The sequence below is a fragment of the Eleutherodactylus coqui genome, chromosome 4 (assembly GCF_035609145.1).
Source record: "Eleutherodactylus coqui strain aEleCoq1 chromosome 4, aEleCoq1.hap1, whole genome shotgun sequence".
Taxonomy (NCBI): Eukaryota; Metazoa; Chordata; class Amphibia; order Anura; family Eleutherodactylidae; genus Eleutherodactylus; species Eleutherodactylus coqui.
The window spans coordinates 242,511,876-242,536,999 of record NC_089840.1 but is presented as its reverse complement, the minus strand read 5'-3'; the positions used below and the strand labels follow the sequence as shown (position 1 = coordinate 242,536,999).

Below are 25,124 nucleotides of genomic sequence, written 5' to 3'. Positions count from 1 at the left end.
TATGTGACAGGACACCCCACAGCGGCAAGTCTATGTGACAGAAGTCCCACCCCCGCAAAAGTCTATGTGACAGCACACCCCACAGCGACAAGTCTGTGACAGCAAACTTCACAGCGATAAGTCTATGTGACAGCACTCCTTCCCCGCAAGAAATCTATGTGGCAGAACTCAACATCGACAAGTCTATGTGACAACACACTCCACAGCGACAAGTCTATGCAACAAAACCGAACAGCGACAAGTCTATGTGACAGCACCCCCACTCCGTAAGAAGTCTATGTGACAGCACTCAACACCGACAAGTCTATGTGACAGCACGTAACAGCGACAAGTCTATGTGACAGCACACTCTGCAGCGACAAGTCTATGTTACAGCACCCCCACCCCCGCAAGAAGTCTATGTGACAGCACTCAACAGCGACAAGTGTATGTGACAGCAAACTCCACAGCGACAAGTCTATATGACAGCACTCCCACCCGCGCAAGAAGTCTATGTGACAGCACACCCCACAGCGACAAGTCTATGTGACAGCACACCCCACAGCGACAAGTCTATGTGACAGCACACCCCACAGCGACAAGTCTATGTGACAGCACACCCCACAGCGACAAGTCTATGTGACAGCACCCAACAGCGACAAGTCTATGTTACAGCACACCCCACAGCGACAAGTCTGTGACAGCAAACTCCACAGCGACAAGTTTATGTGACAGCACTCCTTCCCCGCAAGAAATCTATGTGGCAGAACTCAACATCGACAAGTCTATGTGACAACACACTCCACAGCGACAAGTCTATGTGACAACACACTCCACAGCGACAAGTCTATGTGACAGCACACCCCACAGCGACAAGTCTATGTGACAGCACACCCCACAGCGACAAGTCTCTTTGACAGCACCCACAGCGACAAGTCTATGTGACAGTACACTCCACAGCGACAAGTCTATGTGACAGCACCCAACAGCGACAAGTCTATGTTACAGCACACCCCACAGCGACAAGTCTATGTGACAGAACACCCCACAGCGACAAGTCTATGTGACAGCACCCCCTCCCCCGTAAGAAGTTTATGTGACAGCACACCCCACAGTGACAACTCTATTACAGCACCCCACCCCCGCAAGAAGTCTATGTGACAGCACTTAACAGCTACAAGTGTATGTGACAGCAAACTCGACAGCGACAAGTCTATGTGACAGCACTCCCACCCCCGCAAGAAGTCTATGTGACAGCACACCCCACAGTGACAAGTCTATGTGACAGCACACTCCACAGCGACAAGTGTATGTGACAGCACCCCCGCCCCCGCAAGAAGTCTATGTGACAGCACCCAACAGCGACAAGTCTACGTGAAAGCACACCCCAACAGCGACAAGTCTGACAGCACCCCCGCCCCTGCAAGAAGTCTATGTGACAGCACCCAACAGCGACAAGTGTATGTGAGAGCACACCCCAACAGCGACAAGTCTATGTGACAGCACACCCCAACAGCGACAAGTCTATGTGAGAGCACACCCCACAGTGACAAGTCTGTGACAGCAAACTCCACAGCAACATGTCTATGTGACAGCACCCCCACCCCTGTAATAAGTCTATGTGACAGCACACCTCACAGTGACAAGTCTATGTGAAATAACACCCTACAGCTACAAGTCTATGTGACAGCATACCCCACAGCGACAAGTGTATGTGACAGAACCCCCACAAGAAGTCTATGTGACAGCACTGAACAGCGACATGTGTATGTGATAGTACACCCCACAGCGACAAGTGTATGTATCAGCACCAACACCCCCGCAAGAAGTCTATGTGACAGCACACCCCACAGCAACAAGTCTATGTGACAGCACACCCCACAGCGACAAGTCTATGTGACAGCAACCCCACCCCCGCAAGAAGTCCATGTGACAGCACACTCCACAGCGACAAGTCTATTTGACAGGCGCCCCCACCCCTGCATGAAGTCTATGTGACAGCACTCAACAGCAACAAGTGTATGTGACAGCAAACTCCACAGCGACAAGTCTATTTGACAGGACTTACACCCCCGCAAGAAGTCTATGTGACAGCACTCAACAGTGACAAGTCTATGTGACAGCACACCCAACAGCGACAAGTCTATGTGATAGCACACCCCACAGGGACAAGACTATGTGACAGCAGCTCCACCCCGCGACAAGTCTATGTGACAGCCCTCAACAGCGACAAGTCTATGTGACAGCACACCCCACAGCAACAAGTCTATGTGACAGAACAACCTACAGCGACAAGTCTATGTGACAGCACCCCCTCCCCCGTAAGAAGTTTATGTGACAGCACACCCCACAGTGACAACTCTATTACAGCACCCCCACCCCCGCAAGAAGTCTATGTGACAGCACTTAACAGCTACAAGTGTATGTGACAGCAAACTCGACAGCGACAAGTCTATGTGACAGCACTCCCACCCCCGCAAAAAGTCTATGTGACAGCACTCAACAGTGACAAGCCTATGTGACGGCACATCCCACAGCGACAAGCCTATGTGACGGCACATCCCACAGCGACAAGCCTATGTGACAGCACTCCCCACAGTGACAAGTCTATGTGACAGCACTCCCACACCCGCAAGCAGTCTATGTGACAGGACACCCCACAGCGGCAAGTCTATGTGACAGAAGTCCCACCCCCGCAAAAGTCTATGTGACAGCACACCCCACAGCGACAAGTATGTGACAGCACACTCCACAGCGACAAGTCTATGTGACAGCACACTCCACAGCGACAAGTCTATGTGACAGCACACTCCACAGCGACAAGTCTATGTGACAGCATACACCACAGCGACAAGTCTATGTGACAGAACACCCTACAGCGACAAGTCTATGTGACAGCACACCGAACAGCGACAAGTCTATGTGGCAGCACCCCCACCCCTGCAAGAAGTCTATGTGACAGCACACCTCACAGTGACAAGTCTATGTGACAGCACCCCCACCCCCGCAAGAAGTCTATGTGACAGCACACCCCACAGCGACAAGTCTATGTGACAGCACACCCCACAGCGACAAGTCTATGTGACAGCACACCCCACAGCGACAAGTCTATGTGACAGCACACCCCACAGCGACAAGTCTATGTGACAGCACACCCACCCCTGCAAGAAGTCAATGTGACAGCACTCAACAGCGACAAGTCTATGTGACAGCACACCCCACAGCAACAAGTCTATGTGACAGAACAACCTACAGCGACAAGTCTATGTGACAGCACCCCCACCCCTGCAAGAAGTCAATGTGACAGCACTCAACAGCGACAAGTCTATGTGACAGCACACCCCACAGCAACAAGTCTATGTGACAGAACAACCTACAGCGACAAGTCTATGTGACAGCACCCCCACCCCCGTAAGAAGTCTATGTGACAGCACACCCACAGCGTCAAGTCTATGTGACAGCACACCCCACAGCGACAAGTCTATGTGACAGCACACCCCACAGCGACAAGTCTATGTGACAGCACACCCCACAGCGACAAGTCTATGTGACAGCACACCCCACAGCGACAAGTCTATGTGACAGCACACCCCACAGCGACAAGTCTATGTGACAGCACACCCCACAGCGACAAGTCTATGTGACAGCACACCCCACAGCGACAAGTCTATGTGACAGAACAACCTACAGTGGCAAGTCTATGTGACAGCACACCCAACAGCGACAAGTCTGTGACAGCACCCCACAGCGACAAGTCTATGTGACAGCACACCCCACAGCGACAAGTCTATGTGACAGCACACCCCACAGCGACAAGTCTATGTGACAGCACACCCCACAGCGACAAGTCTATGTGACAGCACACCCCACAGCGACAAGTCTATGTGACAGCACACCCCACAGCGACAAGTCTATGTGACAGCACACCCCACAGCGACAAGTCTATGTGACAGCACACCCACCCCTGCAAGAAGTCAATGTGACAGCACTCAACAGCGACAAGTCTATGTGACAGCACACCCCACAGCAACAAGTCTATGTGACAGAACAACCTACAGCGACAAGTCTATGTGACAGCACCCCCACCCCCGTAAGAAGTCTATGTGACAGCACACCCCACAGCGTCAAGTCTATGTGACAGCACACCCCACAGCGACAAGTCTATGTGACAGCACACCCCACAGCGACAAGTCTATGTGACAGCACACCCCACAGCGACAAGTCTATGTGACAGCACACCCCACAGCGACAAGTCTATGTGACAGCACACCCCACAGCGACAAGTCTATGTGACAGCACACCCCACAGCGACAAGTCTATGTGACAGCACACCCCACAGCGACAAGTCTATGTGACAGCACACCCCACAGCGACAAGTCTATGTGACAGAACAACCTACAGTGGCAAGTCTATGTGACAGCACACCCAACAGCGACAAGTCTGTGACAGCACCCAACAGCGACAAGTCTATGTGACCGCACAACCCACAGCGGCAGGTCTGTGACAGCAGTCCCACCCCTGCAAGAAGTCTACGTGACAGCACCTAACAGCGACAAGTCTGTGACAGCAAACTCCACAGCCACAAGTCTATGTGACAGCACCCCCACCCCAGCAAGAAATCTATGTGACAGAACTCAACATTGACAAGCCTATGTGACAGCACACTCCAGAGCGACAAGTCTGTGACAGAACACCCTACAGTGACAAGTCTATTTGACAGCACACCCCAACAGCGACAAGTCTATGTAACAGTACACTCCACAGCGACAAGTCTATGTAACAGTACACTCCACAGCGACAAGTCTATGTAACAGTACTCTCCACAGCGACAAGTCTATGTGACAGTACACTCCACAGCGACAAGTCTATGTGACAGTACACTCCACAGCGACAAGTCTATGTGACAGCATACTCCACAGCGAAAAGGCTATGTGACAGAACACCCTACAACGACAAGTCTATGTGACAAAAAACCCTACAGCGACAAGTCTTTGTGACAGCATACCCCACAGCGACAAGTCTATGTGACAGCACCCCCACCCCCACAAGATGTCTATGTGGCAGCACCCAACAGCAACACGTCTATGTGACAGAAAACAGAAAACTCCACAGTGAAAAGTCCACAGCACCCCACCCCCGGCGACAAGTCTGTGACAGAACCCCAGAAGACTGCGCATGCGCCTGCCCCAGGCACGTTCACAGGACCCAGCCAGCTGGCCAGAGCTACTGCGCATGAACGACTAATGGATGAAGAGACACCGCTGGAATGGGAAGAGCCAAGGCAACAGACAGGTAAATATAGGGGGGGGCACCGGATCAGGTAAGTATATATCTTCTGTATGGCGTATTTACAAAGCACACATCATATTACAAAGTGCTTTGTATTGGCCATACAGAAGTATATAGATCCAAATCGCACGGTGGGACAACCCCTTTATTAAAGAAAAGAGACTCTGCCATGGATGATTTTAAATATTGGTCTGCTTTTAGAATGTCAACCAGGGATTGTGGGGCATCATCTAGCATGCAGAGTGCATATTTCTGTGTGTTCTAAGGGCTCCTTCCCACAGGCTTTTTTTGTATCAGTGTTTTGTGAGCCAAAACCAGAAGCGGGTCCAAAATACGGAAGAAATGCAAACCTTTCCATGATATTTTCTCTCTGTAAGTTCCACTCTTGAAACTAACCATACAGTTTCTGCAGACCGCATTATATTCTTCTTTGGATATGCCCCCCATTTTCCATTTAATAAACATTTCTCTTCCTTTTTAGCATGTATTTAAGTTCTGTGTTCATCCATCCTCATCACTTTAATTTGTTCCCATTCTTCCTTCTTTTAGGGATTGTTAATGATTGTGCTTTGAGAATCTCATTTTGCAATATTTCCCAACCTTCTTGGACATTTTTGTCCTTAAGAACTTCCTAGCCTCTTTTTGAGCTCATTAAAATCTGCCTTTCTGAAATCCAACCTTGACATTTGAGTCTTTTCAGGTCTTCCTCCCTTTGTTTTCCAAAATTCAATGATAGCATGATCGCTGCCTCCTAAGGTCCCAGGCACCCTTACTTGCTAAAGCATTTCCTCCCTGTTGGTAAAAATTAAGTCCAAGATAGCAGAGCCCCTTGCTTTCTCTTCTATCTTTTGGAAGATAAAGTTGTCAGCAAGAGCAGATAAGAATTTGTTGGACCCCTTACTTTTGCCAGAGAGGGAGGTTTTAACAATCCAACAAATGTCTGGATTGTTAAAATTTTCCCATGATCACTATTTCATACTTTTTCGATAACTTGGCCATCTGATGTAGAAAGAGTTCATCTATGTGTTCTTGTTGTCCAGGTGGCCTATAGTAAACGTCTATAATGCTGTCCTTTCTGTTGTTCTCTACTTGTATTCTTACCCAAACATTTTCTACAGAACTACCTGTTACGGTATACTACCCTTGAAACGCCAGCACAGGTGCCCTAGATCTCACCCACAACCTGTGTCCCTGCCTGCTTGCCTCCACTCCTGGCTGACTCCAGGCGGGCAACCGGGCGGCGGTCGCTACTTCCACTAGGGACCAAAAAAGGGATGCTGGCATACCTGAATGTAAGGCTAGAACACCGACAGAAAAGGCAGATGTAAATAACCAACAAGAACAATACAAAGCAGAACTGAGGCAGATAGAAAAACCTGGCGGATAATAGCAAAGTATAGCAGACAAGAAGACAGGAGCAGGAGATCAACAGAGGCAGCCTAGCTAGCACACATAAGGAAACCAATAACTGGCAGTGATTGCAAGTCTCTGCCTGACCTTTAAACAAAACCGAAGGGACAAAAGGTTTCAATAATGACTTATGAAAAACCCTACATGTAGCTGGCAAATCAAGTTCATAAGCATGCGGGATTACTACACGCGTGATGACAAAGGAACCCATGTAACGTGGCACCAGTTTCAAAGACGGAACCTTCAATTTGAGATTTCTAGAAGACAAATATACCTTCTGTCCCATCCTGTAAGGTTCAGATACTGACAGACTCCTCCCACTAAGCAACTGCATACGAGCCCTCGTTGCTTCCAGGTTCTTCTGCACTTCTTTCCATACCCCCTGTAGCGCATCTGTGGCGACATCAGCTGCAGCACAGGCAGACGGAGTAGAAATAGCTGTAAGGAAGCGAGGATGCTGACCATATACGCAAAGGAATGGAGATTACTCAGTGGAAGAACAAGTATGGTTGTCTAGCGCAAACTCTGCCAACAGCAGGAATTCTGCCTACTAATGAGCCTTTTCGCTAGCAAACAACCGTAAATATTGCACTAAATCCTGGTTCTTCTGCTCAGTCTGACCATTAGTTTGTGGGTGGAATGCTGAAGAGAAGGAAAGTGACGTTTCCAGGTTTCTAGAGAAGGCTCGCCAAAATTGCGCAACAAACTGAACACCGTGATCAGATACGATGTTCTCGGGAACCCCATGTAGACGAATGATTTCTTTTATATAAATCTTGGAAAATTGTATCACAGAAGGTAGCTTCTTTAACGCCACGAAATGTACCATTTTTGAGAAACGGTCTACAACAACTAGGATAGTGGTGCACAGACATGGCATCCCTTAACAAAGTCGCGGATCTCCCAAGACATGCCTGGCCACCATTAGTGTCTAGTACAAAGATCCAGAGTCCCCTAAACCCCTGGATGGCCTGCGAGAATAGATGAGTGAGACTCTTCAATGACTCTAAGACGCAAGGTCTCTGGCACAAACCATCTGCCCTCCGGCACCCCCAAGGGAGCGTCCTGCTGACAATTTTGTAGATGAGGAACGAGATCAGATTCTACAGCTGCCACCACCACCCCAGGTGCCAAGATATTCTCGGGAGCCACTGTCTCACTTTCCGGCGAACCGAAACTCTGTGAGAGGACGTCTGCCTTCACGTTCTTCTCCCCTGGAATATATGCAATGACGAGGTTAAGCCTGGCGAAAAACAACGCCCACCTGGCCTGACGAGTTGTGAATCTCTTAGCGTTGGCGAGATATACCAAGTTTTTATGATCAGTATACATGGTAATGGGATGCCTTGCCCTCTCAAGATGGTGACGCCACTCTTCTAGAGACCACTTAATTGCCAATAACTCATGAGTACCCACGTCATAGTTACGATCCGCCGAACTGAACTTCCGTGAGAAGAACGCACATGGATTATACCCAGATCTCCCGCTGATTTCTGGAGAGAATACAGCCCCCGCCCCCAACTCAGACGCATCGACCTCAATGAAGAACGGTCGGCGCGCGTCAGGCTGTACTAGCACCGGGGCAGCAGTAAACGCCCTTTTGAGATGACTAAAAGCCTCTAGGGCCTCTGGCGACTATCTTACCAAGTCGGCACCCTTCTTGTTAAGATTGTTCAGGGGTTGAGCAATAACAGAATAATTCTTAATGAATTTACAGTACAAAATTGCGAAACCTAAAAACCACTGGAGAGCTCTCAGGTTATCTGTTCAGACCCATTGGGAGATTGCCGCCATTTTATCAGACTCCATTTGAATCTCCGTGGGTGAAATCACATAACCAAGGAAAGACACTTGTTTAGTACCAAAAATGCATTTCTCTAACTTGACAAAAAGTTGGTACTCACGCAAACGGGTCAGAACCAGCCTCAGGTGCCACACATGTGAACCCAGTCTGGGCAGTACACCAGAATGTCATCGAGATATATGACCAAAAATACCCCCAGGAAGTCAAGGAAGACCGCTTTCATAAACCCCTGGAACACAGTGGGGGCATTACAAAGTCCGAAGGGCATGACTAGACATTCAAAATGTCCGAACGAGGTGTTGAACGCTTGTTTCCACTAATCTCTCTTTCGGATGTGAATTAAATTGTAAGCACCCCTTAAGTAAACTAGTGGGCCCCTACCACCTGATTCAATAAATCTGGAATCATGGGCAAGGAGCACTGGTTCTTCATTGATAATCCACACAAGGCGTCAATGTCCCATCCTTCTTCTCTACAAAGAAGAGACCTGCCCCGGCAGGGACCTGGACGGCCTGATGTGTCGATGGCCAGAGACTCTGAGATATAGGACTTAAGGGCTTCATGCTCACGCCCAGACAAATTGAAAATGGCTCCCTTAGGGATGGGACTGTTGGGGATCAAATCAATACCACAGTCCCACTCCCTATGGGGAGGCAAAGTCTCAGACAGTTTTTTGGAAAATACGTCATGAAAATCAGACAAATACTCAGGAATAAGTATGGTATTTGCTGAACACATGGATATAGTAGCTAAGTGACTATGACAGGACAACCCCCAATGTGTCAATTCCCGAGTGGACCAATCAAATCAGGGATTGTGCAGTGCCAACCAGGGCATACCAAGCACTACATCAATGGACATCCTTTCCATTACCAAGAACGACAGATTCTGAGAATGGAGAACACCCACAGTGAACTGTAAAATGGGAGTCCTCCATTGTACAACACCTGCAGACAGAGGGGTAGAATCAATGCAAGTGAAGCGTAAGGGAATCTTTAACACCGAGAATCCAGTCATCAGAGGTCTGATAAAACTTAAACTAATCAAATTGGCGGCAGCACCCGAATCAATAAAAACTTTACCTGACCGAGTGAAATTCCGGAAGCCAATCTGACAAGGCAACAACAACCTAGGGAGTACCTGTGATATTAGGCAATCCTCCCAAAAATCGCCTAGTTCGGACTGATGTTGTAGACGCTTCTGAGGACAGGTCGCTACACGATGTCGGGCTTTCCCACAATAGAAGCAGAGACAATGAATCATCTGGAACCGTCGCCATTCCTCGGAACTTAGCTGGTCCACTTTCATAGGCGATTCCCTAGCCTTATGGGTTTGACATTCCTCTTTTCTAGATCTCAGCCTCCTGTCAGCTTTGACCGCCAATTCCAACGCATCATTGAGTGTCACGGGAGTAGGATGAGAAATGAGTGGATCCTTGACTGTGCAGAAAGACCCAACAAAAACACATCTTTAAGGGCGCTATCGTTCCAAGAGGCTTCACCTGCATACAGTCTAAATTTAGAGCAATAGTCCTCTACCCACTGCTGCCCCTGATCCCTGATGTAGAGACATGAGATGAGATATCGCCAACCCCGCACAGTCCGGCTCATCAAAAAAACCTCTCAGTTCCCGAAAAAACAAATCAACTGACTGCAAGCAAGCTGAACTCTCTCGGGTAAGTAGTAGGCACATGTCTGGGGGGACCCCGAAGTAAGGATATAATCAATCCAACTTTCTGGGATTCTGAGCCAGAGGCGCGGGGCCGCATCCGAAAATACAATCTACATGCCTGCTGAAAAACAAAAAACTTGCTCCACTCCCCTGAAAATACCTCAGGAAGAGGACACTTGGGCTCAGGAATAGAAGGGGCAGCAGAAGCATGCACTAACTCCCGCTTCTCCTAGGCCTTCATACGACCGGACAGGTCTTGGATCATGACCACTAAATCCTGCAACTGACTTGCGAGGGTACTCATTGCCTCCATTGGAGAGCAATTTTAAGGGCCAATTATTATGTTACGGTATACTACCCTTGATACGCCAGCCCGGGTGCCCTAGATCTCACACTCAACCCCTATCCCTGCCTGCTTGCCTCCACTCCTGGCTAACCCCAGGTGGGCAACCGGGCGGCGGTCGCTACTCTCACTAGGGACCGAAAAAGGGACGCTGGTGTACCTGACTGTAAGGGTAGAACACCGACAGAAAAGGCAGATGTAAATAACCAACACGAACAATACAAAGCAGAACTGAGGCAGATGGAAAAACCTGGCGGATAATAGCAAAGTATAGCAGACAAGAAGACAGGAGCAGGAGACCAACAGAAGCAGACTAGCTAGCTGAGGGAAACCAATAACTGGCAGGGATTGCAAATCTCTGCCCGACCTTTAAGCAAAAGCCTCCGCCCGGGGGCGGAGAGAGGGAGACAGCCAACTCCCAACAGAACACAACAAAAGGGAGCTTGTGCATGGCAGCTGCACTCACAGGTGCACATGCGCATGACATCACATCTCTTTTTGTGTTAGTAGCTCCAAATTCCCTTGTTTGTTTCTCATGCTCTGTGCATTTATGTAGAAAAATTTTAGTTTGGGATCGGTATCTCTTACTCTTTTACTTTTTTTCGGACTTTTGTCTTTGTTCTTTCTTTTCACTTCTAATTCTATTCTGAAGAGTCATTTCTGCTCTGTCAAGGTAATCCTCTTCTTCCTTAATGAGTTTCAATGTAGCTATTCCCCCCCTGAAGACTTCATCTTTTCCTTCACATTTATGGCAGCTGAAATTTAAATTTTTCTCTCACAGGTCAGTAAACATATAGCATACATTGCAGCTCACCATATTTTAAAACAAGACCAGAATCATAACTCTAGCCATGATGCAACCAGAGTTACAGCCATTAGAAGTAAATCCCCACAGCTATACTGCTGGATGAACTCTGTATGTCCTAAACTGTTTTGTCCTTTTCTAATTGAGCAAACACAGCTCATCCCAATCATTTTTGGGTATGTTCAAAGTAAAAAAGAGATTTTTTGTAATACATTAGTTTAAAGGGAAATGTTTGTCTTTATAGCTTAGTTTTGTCCTTTAACCATTACAACTATATTAATTTTATTTCTGTAGGTTCCCATTCCTGAAGAAAATGAGTCAGTTGGAACATTAACTCTCTTCATTAAAAGTTCAGGGGAATCAGTAACCAACACTAGTAAAGTTCTTGTAAAGAAGAAGCTATCAAAAATTCTAGTCCAGACAGATAAAGCTGTGTACAAGCCAGGACAAAAAGGTGAGAAAAATTAAACAGCTTCTCAATGAGTTGCTATGTTAACAGATTCTTTAATTTTAATCAGATAATATTGATTTTTGCAAGGAGAATTTTTAACCACAACATCATCAAGCTTAACAAAATTATATGTTTAATTGTGTATTATTTCTGTTGTGATGGCTATACATGCTTATCTTCAGTGTTGAGAACATTTCTAATGTTTAAAAGGCTTTCTAGTCTAGTGACTATTTTTTGGTTACAGTCCAATTCAGAATTCTGTCCCTTAATCAAGATTTCAAACCAGAAAATACTTTGGTAAGTATTTGGTAAGGAGCAAAAAAAATTCTTATATGATTGGTGTTAGGCCTTATGCACATCATCATAATACTGGCCCATAAACATTTATGGTTCTATGTCATTTCTCTATATGGTTCTAATTGTGTAAAGAATACACAAGAAAAGATAATGGTATGTTCCATTGCATACTTTGTGGTCAACAGTGTCAAATGCTGTGGAGAAGTCAAGGAGGATCAGTAGAGAGTAGTCACCTCTCAACTTGACCAATCAGAGGTTGTTTGACATTTTAGTCGGGGTGGTTTCTGTTGAGTGCAGAGGTGGAAGCCGGACTGTAGGGGGTCAAGAAGAGAGTTTTCTAAGAGGTAGCTTATAAGGCGAGAGTGGACCGGGTGTTCTAATAGTATGGAGATGAAGGGGAAGTTTGAGATGGTTCAGTAGTTGGCAGCATTGGACGAGTCAATGTTCAGTTTGTTAAGCAGTGAGAATATGATTGCATGTTTGAGTGAAGAGGGGAAGATGCCAGAGGTCAAAGAGAGGTTGAATTTAATGGTGAGGTGGGAGATGACCACCAGGGAGAGGGACCAGAGCAGGTATCTGGAGACTTCTTTCTCTGTTGTTGATCTGAGTATAGAGTGAAGAAGAGCTAAATGCAGTACTGAAGAGACTAGGGCTATGGCTAGTCTGCGATTTGGAGGTAATTTCCTGCCAGATACCATCAAAATTTCTTTTTAAAGTAAGCAGCCAGCTGTACAGCACTGAGATCCATCACGAGGGGCTGCAATTTGGGGTTGAGGAGGGAGTGAAAAGTGTCATAAAGGGGTTTAGGGTTGTGAGATAGTGAGGAGATGAGAAAAGTGAAGTAGACTTGTTTGGCATGGTGGTTAGTTTTTAGGTGATCTAGAAAGAGGCAGGGAGGCCTGGGGGGCAGTAGATAACTGCTACTCGCATGGACAGTGGATGGAAAAGTCATAGGGTTTGTACCTTAAACGATGGTAAGGGGAGTGGGGTTACCGGGGGTTGAACTAGAAGGTGCATTGTGGAGAGAGAAGAGCACCTACTCCTGTTTTCTAGTCTTGGGGAGAGAGGGGAAGGTGTGCATGGACTAATGGTTGGGCTTGGATGGTGTAGCAGGGAAGCAGGTGGGGGTTATAGTTAGGAGCACTGAAGGGTAGACCATGATTGGGAGAAATATCCCCCACTGCTAGTAGCAGCAGGATAGCGAGGGTGAGCAGGTGGTTAAGAGATTTATTAGGGCAACTGTTATGTTTCTTAGTGGCTTCAGAGAAATTGAGGCATATTAAGAAAGTGAAGAATGCGTGTGAACTGTGCCTGAGCAAAGAAAGGAGAGAGGGGCTGATATGAATAGAATGCACCAGACGTGGGCGGTGAAGTAGGCTTGAAAGTTAAAAGTAAAGATGAGGATAGAGGCTACAGTACTAGTGATGGCGGGAAGTGCAAGGTGATTAGGCAATTTATGTGGCCTACCTGTCTCCCGCCCTGTCAAACTGCCATGTATAACTGCATAAAACACTTGATCCGGGCCACACTTCATATGAGACACACATGCGTACCCTGCTACATGCGTGCCATTTAAAGGAATATTCTCCCCTAGAACCTTATAACTCACATTTGGCTGACTGTAATACACCCAATCAAATAAATATATTCATCAGCACTTCTTATTTCAGTATGAGCAAAGTCTTAAAACAAAAATGTCCTTTTTTATTTATTTCTTAGATCCCTGTGGTCGAAGTACAGGTAAGGAAATGTATGACAAATAACAATGTAAGAGTTCATATTAGTAAGATTGATGTAGAAATATCCATATTAACCCTTTCAACCATTTTAAATCTGTGATTTTCTTTTACATTTGTAGTCATTTTTGTTGACTTTTTAACAAATTATAGGTTTGATCAATTAATAATGTGCAATTTGACATTGTTGCATTCAGGACCCAGACAAAAACAGGATTAGTCAATGGTTAAATGTGAACCTCAATCAAGGAATTGCTGAGCTCTCCCTACCTCTTTCCTCTGAGCCTACACTGGGGGAATATTCTATTAAACTGAAAGACACAACCCATACATTCAGTGTGAAGGAATATGGTGAGGAAATGTTTTTTTTTTCTCCAATATCCAACATGTTTGTGTTTAAAGCATTTCTAATGTATATCTATTATGTCTTTTCAGTTCTTCAAAAATTTGAAGTTGATATGCACTTCCCTAAGGATGTTCTGTTTAACAGTGATCAATTTCCACTTAAAATCTGTGGCAAGTGAGTTAAAAAAGGGAAAATATTTTCACTACAATCCCAGTCATCAATACAATGCAATCGCAGATCTCTAACAGAGCAATTTTAATATAATAAAATTAAAGAATCGTGTTAAATTCCAATAATTCTAATAGGATCTATCAGGTTTCCAGTTATTATTGATTGTAATTAGAGATGAGCGAACGTACTCGTCCGAGCTTGATGCTCGATCGAGTATTAGCGTGTTCGGGATGCTCGCTACTCGTAACGAGCACCACGCGATGTTCGGGTTACTTTCACTTTCGTCTCTGAGACGTTAGCGCGCTTTTCTGGCCAATATAAAGACAGGGAAGGCATTACAACTTCCCCCTGCGACGTTCAAGCCCTATACCACCCCCGTGCTGTGAGTGGCTGGCGAGATCAGGTGTCACCCGAGTATAAAAATCGGCCCCTCCCGCGGCTCGCCACAGATGCGTTCTGACATAGAGGAGGGAAAGTGCTGTTGGTGCCTGATCTGCTATAGGGAGAGTGTTAGGAGTTATTGTAGGCTTCAAGAACCCCAACGGTCCTTCTTAGGGCCACATCTAACAGTGTGCAGTACTGTAGAGGCTGCTTTTTGCAGTGGTGCACATTTTTTTTTTTGGTATATCGGCCGTGCAGAGCATTGCGCCCTGCAGTAATACTCCAGGGACAGAAGTGGTGGTTAGGCAGGGACAGAAGACATATTAATTTAATATAGGCAGTGGGCCTTTGCTAAAAAAATTTGGCCAAAAAATCTATTTGGCCTGCCTGTCACTGTGCTCAGTGTTCTGGGTCTGTGTGTGCTGGGTGTACTAGTTCTACAAAATCATACGCAGCCAGCTAAGTGTTACAGCAGGCTTGCACCAAATAATTTCCTGGCTCTGTCTGGGCTCTGAAATCACCGCTGTGTTGCAGTTAATAGTGCAACACTCTGCAGTGCAGTGACATACCCTAGGGCCAGAAGTGTGGAGGCAGGGACAGAAGACATATTAATTTAATATAGGCAGTGGGCCTTTGCTAAAAAAATTTGGCCAAAAAATCTATTTGGCCTGCCTGTCACTGTGCTCAGTGTTCTGGGTCTGTGTGTGCTGGGTGTAGTAGTTCTACAAAATCATACGCAGCCAGCTAAGTGTTACAGCAGGCTTGCGCCAAATAATTTCCTGGCTCTGTCTGGGCTCTGAAATCACCGCTGTGTTGCAGTTAATAGTGCAACACTCTGCAGTGCAGTGACATACCCTAGGGACAGAAGACATATTAATTTAATAAAGGCAGTGGGCCTTTGCTAAAAAAATTTGGCCAAAAAATCTATTTGGCCTGCCTGTCACTGTGCTCAGTGTTCTGGGTCTGTGTGTGCTGGGTGTAGTAGTTCTACAAAATCATACGCAGCCAGCTAAGTGTTACAGCAGGCTTGCGCCAAATAATTTCCTGGCTCTGTCTGGGCTCTGAAATCACCGCTGTGTTGCAGTTAATAGTGCAACACTCTGCAGTGCAGTGACATACCCTAGGGACAGAAGTGTGCAGGCAGGGACAGAAGACATATTAATTTAATATAGGCAGTGGGCCTTTGCTAAAAAAATTTGGCCAAAAAATCTATTTGGCCTGCCTGTCACTGTGCTCAGTGTTCTGGGTCTGTGTGTGCTGGGTGTAGTAGTTCTACAAAATCATACGCAGCCAGCTAAGTGTTACAGCAGGCTTGCGCCAAATAATTTCCTGGCTCTGTCTGGGCTCTGAAATCACCGCTGTGTTGCAGTTAATAGTGCAACACTCTGCAGTGCAGTGACATACCCTAGGGACAGAAGTGTGCAGGCAGGGACAGAAGACATATTAATTTAATATAGGCAGTGGGCCTTTGCTAAAAAAATTTGGCCAAAAAATCTATTTGGCCTGCCTGTCACTGTGCTCAGTGTTCTGGGTCTGTGTGTGCTGGGTGTAGTAGTTCTACAAAATCATACGCAGCCAGCTAAGTGTTACAGCAGGCTTGCGCCAAATAATTTCCTGGCGTTCCGTAAGCGAAGTCAGCCTCCAACCACAGGCCAATAAGCGGCACATTTAATTACAGCGTTCTGTTTCTGAATTACTGGTAATACAGCATGCTGAGGGGTAAGGGTAGGCCTAGAGGACGTGGACGCGGAGGCCCAAGTCAGGGTGTGGGCACGGGCCGAGCTCCTGATCCAGGTGTATACGCAGCCGACTGCTGTGGGATTAGGAGAGAGGCACGTTTCTGGCGTCCCCACATTCATCGCACAATTAATGGGTCCACGCGGTAGACCTTTATTAGAAAATGAGCAGTGTGAGCAGGTCCTGTCGTGGATGGCAGAAAGTGCTTCCAGCAAGCTATCGTCCACCCACAGTTCTGCGCCGTCCACTGCTGCAACTCAGAATCCTCTGGCTGCTGCTCCTCCTTCCTCCCAGCCTCCTCACTCCATTACAATGACATATTCCCAGGAGCGGGCAGACTCCCAGGAACTGTTCTCGGGCCCCTGCTCAGATTGGGCAGCAGTGGTTCCTCTCCCACCAGAGGAGTTTATCATGGCTGATGCCCAACCATTGGAAAGTTCCCAGGGTCCGGGGGATGAGGCTGGGGACTTCCGGCAACTGTCTCAAGACCTTTCAGTGGGTGAGGAGGACAATGACGATGAGACACAGTTGTCTATCGGTGAGATAGTAGTAAGGGCAGTAAGTCCGAGGGAGGAGCGCACAGAGGATTCGGAGGAAGAGCAGCAGGACGATGAGGTGACTGACCCCACCTGGTTTGCTACGCCTACTGAGGACAGGTCTTCAGAGGGGGAGGCAAGGGCAGCAGCAGGGCAGGTTGCAACAGGCAGTGCGGTGTCCAGGGGTAGAGGCAGGGCCAGACCGAATAATCCACCAACTGTTTCCCAAAGCGCCCCCTCGCGCCATGCCACCCTGCAGAGGCCGAGTTGCTCAAAGGTCTGGCAGTTTTTCACTGAGAGTGCAGACGACCGACGAACAGTGGTGTGCAACCTTTGTCGCGCCAAGATCAGCCGGGGAACCACCACTAGCAGCCTCACCACCACCAGCATGCGCAGACATATGATGGCCAAGCACCCCACAAGGTGGGCCGAAGGCCGTTCACCGCCTCCGGTTTGCACCGCTGCCTCTCCCCCTGTGCCCCAACCTGCCACTGAGATCCTTCGCCCCTCTCAGGACACAGGCACTACTGTCTCCTGGCCTGCACCCACACCCTCACCTCCACTGTCCTTGGCCCCATCCACCAATGTCTGTCAGCGCACCGTCCAGCCGTGGCTAGCGCAATTGTTGGAGCGCAAGCACAAGTACGCCGCCACGCACCCGCACGCTCAAGCGTTAAACGTGCACATAGCCAAATTTATCAGGCTGGAGATGCTGCCGTATAGGGTTGTGGAAACGGAGTCCTTCAAAAGTATGATGGCGGCGGCGGCCCCGCGCTACTCAGTTCCAAGTCGCCACTACTTTTCCCGATGTGCCGTCCCAGGCCTGCACGACCACGTCTCCCGCAACATTGTACGCGCCCTCACCAACGCGGTTACTGCCAAGGTCCACTTAACAACGGACACGTGGACAAGCACAGGCGGGCAGGGCCACTATATCTCCCTGACGGCACATTGGGTGAATTTAGTGGAGGCTGGGACAGAGTCAGAGCCTGGGACCGCTCATGTCTTACCCACCCCCAGAATTGCAGGCCTCAGCTTGGTGCTGGTATCTGCGGCGGTGTATGCTTCCTCTACTAAAGCACCTTCCTCCTCCTCCTCCTCCTCCAATGCAACCTCTGTCTCGCAATCAAGATGTGTCAGCAGCAGCACATCGACAGCAGTCGGTGTCGCGCGGCGTGGCAGCACAGCGGTGGGCAAGCGTCAGCAGGCTGTGCTGAAACTACTCAGCTTAGGAGATAAGAGGCACACGGCCCATGAACTGCTGCAGGGTCTGACAGAGCAGACCGACCGCTGGCTTGCGCCGCTGAGCCTCCAACCGGGCATGGTCGTGTGTGACAACGGCCGTAACCTGGTGGCGGCTCTGCAGCTCGGCAGCCTCACGCACGTGCCATGCCTGGCCCACGTCTTTAATTTGGTGGTTCAGTGCTTTCTGAAAAGCTACCCACGCTTGTCAGACCTGCTCGGAAAGGTGCGCCGGCTCTGCGCACATTTCCGCAAGTTCCACACGGACGCTGCCACCCTGCAACATTGGTTTAATCTGCCAGTGCACCGACTGCTGTGCGACGTGCCCACACGGTGGAACTCTACGCTCCACATGTTGGCCAGGCTCTATGAGCAGCGTAGAGCTATAGTGGAATACCAACTCCAACATTGGCGGCGCAGTAGGAGTCAGCCTCCTCAATTCTTTTCAGAAGAGTGGGCCTGGTTGGCAGACATCTGCCAGGTCCTTGGAAAGTTTGAGGAGTCTACCCAGGTGGTGAGCGGCGATGCTGCAATCATTAGCGTCACCATTCCTCTGCTATGCCTCTTGAGAAGTTACCTGCAAAGCATAAAGGCAGACGCTTTGCGCTCGGAAACAGAGGCGGGGGAAGACAGTATGTCGCTGGATAGTCAGAGCACCCTACTGTCTATATCTCAGCGCGTTGAGGAGGAGGAGGAGGAGCATGAGGAGGATGAGGAGGAGGGCGAAGAGACAGCTTGGCCCACTGCTGAGGGTACACATGCTGCTTGTCAGTCATCCTTTCAGCGTGTATGGCCTGAGGAGGAGGAGGAGGAGGATCGTGAAAGTGATCTTCCTAGTGTGGACAGCCATGTGTTGCGTACAGGTACCCTGGCACATATGGCTGACTTCATGTTAGGATGCCTTTCTCGTGACCCTCGCGTTGCACGCATTCTGGCCACTACGGATTACTGGGTGTACACACTGCTCGACCCACGGTATAAGGAGAACCTTTCCACTCTCATACCCGAAGAGGAAAGGGGTTCGAGAGTGTTGCTATACCACAGGACCCTGGCGGACAAACTGATGGTAAAATTCCCATCCGACAGCGCTAGTGGCAGAAGGCGCAGTTCCGAGGGCCAGGTAGCAGGGGAGGCGCGGAGATCAGGCAGCATGTACAGCACAGGCAGGGGAACACTCTTTAAGGCCCAGGACAGCTTTATGGCTCCCCAGCAAGACTGTGTCACCGCTCCCCAGTCAAGGCTGAGTCGGCGGGAGCACTGTAAAAGGATGGTGAGGGAGTACGTAGCCGATCGCACAACCGTCCTCCGTGACGCCTCTGCCCCCTACAACTACTGGGTGTCGAAGCTGGACACGTGGCCTGAACTCGCGCTGTATGCCCTGGAGGTGCTTGCTTGTCCTGCGGCTAGCGTCTTGTCAGAGAGGGTGTTTAGTGCGGCTGGGGGAATCATCACAGATAAGCGTACCCGCCTGTCAACCAACAGTGCCGACAGGCTTACACTCATCAAGATGAACAAAGCCTGGATTTCCCCAGACTTCTCTTCTCCACCAGCGGACAGCAGCGATACCTAAGCAATACGTAGGCTGCTCCCGCGGATGGAAGCATCGTTCTCTATCCCCATCAAAAACGGGGACCTTTTTGCTTCATCAATCTGTGTATAGTATTCATCCTCCTCCTCTTGCTCCTCCTCCTGAAACCTCACGTAATCACGCTGAACGGGCAATTTTTCTTAGGGCCACAAGGCTCAGTCATATAATTTTTCTAAACAATTTTTATACGTTTCAATGCTCATTAAAGCGTTGAAACTTGCACCTGAACTAATTTTTATTTTAACTGGGCTGCCTCTAGGCCTAGTTACAAATTAAGCCACATTAACCAAAGCGATTAATGGGTTTCACCTGCCCTCTTGGTTGGGCATGGGCAATTTTTCTGACGTACATTAGTACTGTTGGTACAACAATTTTTGGGGGCCCTCGCCTACAGTGTAATCCAATTAATTTTTTGCCCACCTGCATTACAGCTGACGTTAGCTTTGCTGTCCAGGGCACTGCAATGGGATATATTTATGTACCGTCGGTGGGTTCCAGGGAGCTACCCATGCTGTCGGTCTACACAGAGTTGTAACTGCATGTGTCCACTTCTAAAGAACCCCAGTCTGACTGGGGCATGCAGTGTGGGCCGAAGCCCACCTGCATTAAACATGACATTACCTCAGCTGTGATGGGCAATGCAATGGGATATATTTATGTACCGCCGGTGGCTTCCTGGCACCCACCCATGCTGTCGGTCCACACGGAGTTGAACCTACATCTGTCCACTTCTAAAGAACCCCAGTCTGACTGGGGCATGCAGTGTGGGCCGAAGCCCACCTGCATTAAGCACGACATTACCTCAGCTGTGATGGGCAATGCAATGGGATATATTTATGTACCGCCGGTGGCTTCCTGGCACCCACCCATGCTGTCGGTCCACACGGAGTTGAACCTACATCTGTCCACTTCTAAAGAACCCCAGTCTGACTGGGGCATGCAGTGTGGGCCGAAGCCCACCTGCATTAAGCACGACATTACCTCAGCTGTGATGGGCAATGCAATGGGATTTATTTATGTACCGCCGGTGGCTTCCTGGCACCCACCCATGCTGTGGGTCCACACGGAGTTGAACCTACATCTGTCCACTTCTAAAGAACCCCAGTCTGACTGGGGCATGCAGTGTGGGCCGAAGCCCACCTGCATTAAGCACGACATTACCTCAGCTGTGATGGGCAATGCAATGGGATTTATTTATGTACCACCGGTGGGTTCCAGGGAGCCACCCATGCTGTGGGTGCACACGGAATTCCCATTGCGGAGTTGTACCTGGCTGTGACTATTTATAAAAAACCGCGGTCTGACTGGGGCATGCAGACACCTTGACAGAATGAATAGTGTGTGGCACATAGGTTCCCCATTGCTATGCCCACGTGTGCAGCTCCAGATGGAGGTGGCACAGGATTGGATTTCTCATTGCTTCTGTACAGCATTGTGGACTATCGCCCCGCCCCTTTATGGGGCTGTCGCTGCCTAGCCATGCCAACCCTCTGCAGTGTGTGCCTGCTTTTCCTCTGGCAGACACACTTATAAATAGACATGAGGGTGGTGTGGCATGAGTGTAGCTGAAGGCTGGGCAGGGACAGTTTGGTGTGCGCTGTGGACACTGCGTCGTGCGGGGGGGGAGGGACGGGGGGTTGGGCAGCATGTAACCCAGGAGAAGTGGCAGCGGAGTGTCATGCAGGCAGTGATTGTGCTTTATTGGAGGTAGTGTGGTGCTTAGCTAAGGTATGCATTGCTAATGAGGGTTTTTCAAAAGTAAAAGTTGTTGGGAGGGGGCCCACTCTTGCCGCTATTGTGGCTTAATAGTGGGACCTGGGAACTTGAGATGCAGCCCAACATGTAGCCCCTCGCCTGCCCTATCCGTTTCTGTGTCGTTCCTATCACTTTCTTGAATTGCCCAGATTTTCACAAATGAAAACCTTAGCGAGCATCGGCGATATACAAAAATGCTCGGGTCGCCCATTGACTTCAATGGGGTTCGTTATTCGAAACGAACCCTCGAGCATCGCGAAAAGTTCGTCCCGAGTAACGAGCACCCGAGCATTTTGGTGCTTGCTCATCTCTAATTGTAATATCATAAAAGACTATGTTGCTCTTCCCACCATAAACAATAGTGACCTAGTGGAAGGGCTGACTGAAGGAAATTTATAACAATATAAGCAATGAAGGTTGCAGGTGTCACAATTTCAACTGTACTTCTTAACTAGGGGACTCATGAGACACCCTTATTACATACTGCTGCTGTCTGTGTCATGTCACCACCATAATAATTGTAAGCTGTGTCATCTGCCATGGGTGTCACTTACAGGGGATACAAGGGCCTCATTCATTTGACTCTTCCAGTGCATGTGGGCCTCCCAGCAGATAAAAGCTACAGTTGTTATTTGCTACAACTGCAGTCGCTCAATGGCGGTGACCAATGACCGAATACTGCAGTCCGCATGTAATGGGTCTGTGAAAACTGGAAATGATACTTTTATTTTAAATTTTGTCCATGGCAATAAAAAAATGATGAGTTCAAACTATACTTGGACCTTAATGCTTATATAAGGGAACTTACTTTATTAAGATATGTTGAAAAAAATGGGAGAAGGAAAAGTAGAATAAAATAGCTAACTCTATAGAGCTAAATGTTCATCAAGAGGTAAAGGGAAACATCAACTTTTATCCTGTATATTTTAGAGGCATCTTTTAAACATTTCTGATGCTGGTTGCAGCTGATTTTAAGCAAATTAATTTTGGAATTATCCTAAATAGAAATTTAGCAAGAGAGAAGAAGGGGAATTGATAGATTTAAAAGAAAATAATGACAAAATTATTAGCAGCTAATAAAGCAGGGGGCGTCATGATACAGAATTGCAATGCCTATTCAGCAATTCATGAATGGGTGAGTGAGTGCTGCCTCTGATTGGCTCAGCGCAGGGACCAATCAGGGGCAGCTCTCAGCCATTGAATAGTATAGTTATTCATGAATTCATGAATGGGTGAGTGAGAGCTGCCTCTGATTGGTGAGGGCTGTGACCAATCAGAGGCAGCCCATTCAGCAGGCGGGGATTTTAAATCCCCGGCTGCTGAATACTACTCACAGCAGTTCAGGAGAACTGCCGGCCAGCTGCGGCTGAACTCCGTCTGCAGGGACAAGGTGAGTATATATATATATATATATTTTTTTTTTATACAGTTTTGGATGATTTTCAGGGAAGGGCTTATATTTTTAAGCCCTTCCCAGAAATTCATCCCGCGCTCGCCGGCAGCCCATTGCTTTCAATGGAGCCGGCTGTATTGCCGGCTCCATTGAATTCAATGGGCAAACAACATTCTTCTCTGCCACAGCTGTTACAGCTGTGGCAGAGGAGAATGATTTGTGTAGTATATGTTCTCAATGGAGTCGGCGCTGCTGCCGCCGGCCCCATTGAGCGCATATAGAGAACACAAGGAATCGCAGATAGGAATCGCAGATAAAGCAATGGTTCTAAAAGATCGCATGCGCATGCGCAAATCGCTGAAAAAAATCGCTGTGACCGAGGCCTAATAATTAAAAAATCTTCAACCAACTCTTTGTTATCATCAGTGTAGGGTCTTCTAGGTAGAGATTTGGAAATAGTGTCACCCTTATCATGTCAGTTACCCCATTTAGGTAAGAAATTAATAGATATTTGATAGGGTCCCTATTTAGTTGTTTTAAGTGTATGATTAAAAGTTAAGTTTTATCTTAGGATTCGTTCACACGAGCGTAGGCGTATTTACGTTCGAACGAGCGCAGCGTATAATTGCCGGAAAGAACGTTTTTCGACGATCACGACCAGAGCTAGAAAGAGTATTTTTTTGTTTGTTCCTACTTTTCAAATGGTCTTTTCGGCCATCGAATATTTGCCGGCACGTATTTCGGTCGCGTATGTCCGTTTTTCCGCGGGTTGCCGTTTTTACGCGCCGTAAAATCGCCCATGTGAACGAATACATTTGAAACCATTGCCTCAGATGGTCACATATATACGTTTGGTCGCAAAAACGCGCCGTTTATGCGCTCGTGTGAACACACCCTTATAAAGGGATGTCTGTGTTGGAGGTTTTTCTTTGTCAATTTGGTTGGACCCTTGTTTTGACTATTTGGGGCTAAACTCCCATATTCAGTTTGTACTTTTGTTTTTTTTTTTGTACCCCTAATTTTGATAATCCATGTAGGTACTGCAGTCCAACGATTCCATTTATTAGTTTACTTGATGTCTGTAATTATCATTATTTTTCAATCTTTAAGGTACACATATGGGAAGCCAGTCCAAGGGGATTTTGCAGCTTCTGTTTGTCGTGAATATTATTCATATTGGGGGATGAGGTCAAATGAATCCCCCATATGTACTAATTTCAGTGGAAAGGTGAGGGCCTATTTTCCATACTTTATAATTATGATTACCGTAAGTATCAAATAAAAAATCATTTATTCCCATTTCTGATATTATTTATACAATCTTTCTTCAAACTAGTTGATTGTCCCAACTCGACTGCCTTAATTCATACACACGCACCTACAGTATTTCAGTAGTTTGATACAACCTGTGGATTTTATAATGCTATTTCACAAAATTATCTATTTATTTCTCTTGGAATTAGAATATTCCATCTATGAAAGCAATTTCAATTTAAACTGACCCTCCAGTCTTGGATAGACAAAGATGGCCATGCCGCTTCTCTGACCACCTGCTGCACACTGCCACAATCAAAAAACACACAAGGTTTTTAACAAGGCATGCAATTTTTTTAAAAAGGCATGCAGTTTTTGGATGCAGTTTTTAATTGCAATTGAGATCCACAATAAAAACTGTCATTATGCTCACACCTGATAATGTTTTCTGATATCACATGCCCATGGTAGGATTTGAAGTTTTATATTCCCCCATTGTTATTTACTCTATTAACCCCTTTAGTGGCATGCTCTGGAAAATCTCACCATGCAGTTAAACCTCAGAGGATTTCCGTGGACAGCTCTAGTGCTGAACTGTGCAGAGCACTGAGCTGTCATCTGAAATCTTCCTGTGTATTTACTGCATACTCAGCGCAGCAAGCCCCGGAGATTAACCCCATTCAGTGGCTGGTAATAATAAACCTGCCACTGAAGGGGTTAAAGGGAATTCTGGATTGTTTTTATTTTTTCCATGCCAATCAGCTCATTTCTAAGGCCTCTGACATTTAGGTCAGCGTGGGAAGCAGAAAGAACTGACTGCAGCAGAGTGAATGGAGTTGGTATTGCAGGAACAGCTCCTGTTGAATTCACTGAAAGCTGGAACTGCAGGACCAACTTGGATTGCTGTGCTACAGTCAGTGACAGCTACTTCTTGCA

At 47.6% G+C, this 25,124-nt stretch overlaps 1 protein-coding gene across 2 annotated transcripts in view; it reads left to right on the top strand.

Moving 5' to 3' along the window:
• The window catches only part of LOC136626155 (alpha-2-macroglobulin-like), a 305,765-nt gene that overhangs the window by 195,002 nt on the left and 85,639 nt on the right, over positions 1–25,124 (top strand). For both annotated transcript variants that reach the window (XM_066600959.1, XM_066600960.1), the window contains exons 3-8: positions 11,596–11,755; positions 11,997–12,049; positions 13,769–13,789; positions 13,983–14,136; positions 14,221–14,305; positions 24,045–24,162. In XM_066600959.1, the coding sequence (XP_066457056.1) occupies positions 11,596–11,755; positions 11,997–12,049; positions 13,769–13,789; positions 13,983–14,136; positions 14,221–14,305; positions 24,045–24,162 (591 nt within the window). The remainder of the gene's footprint in view (positions 1–11,595; positions 11,756–11,996; positions 12,050–13,768; positions 13,790–13,982; positions 14,137–14,220; positions 14,306–24,044; positions 24,163–25,124) is intronic.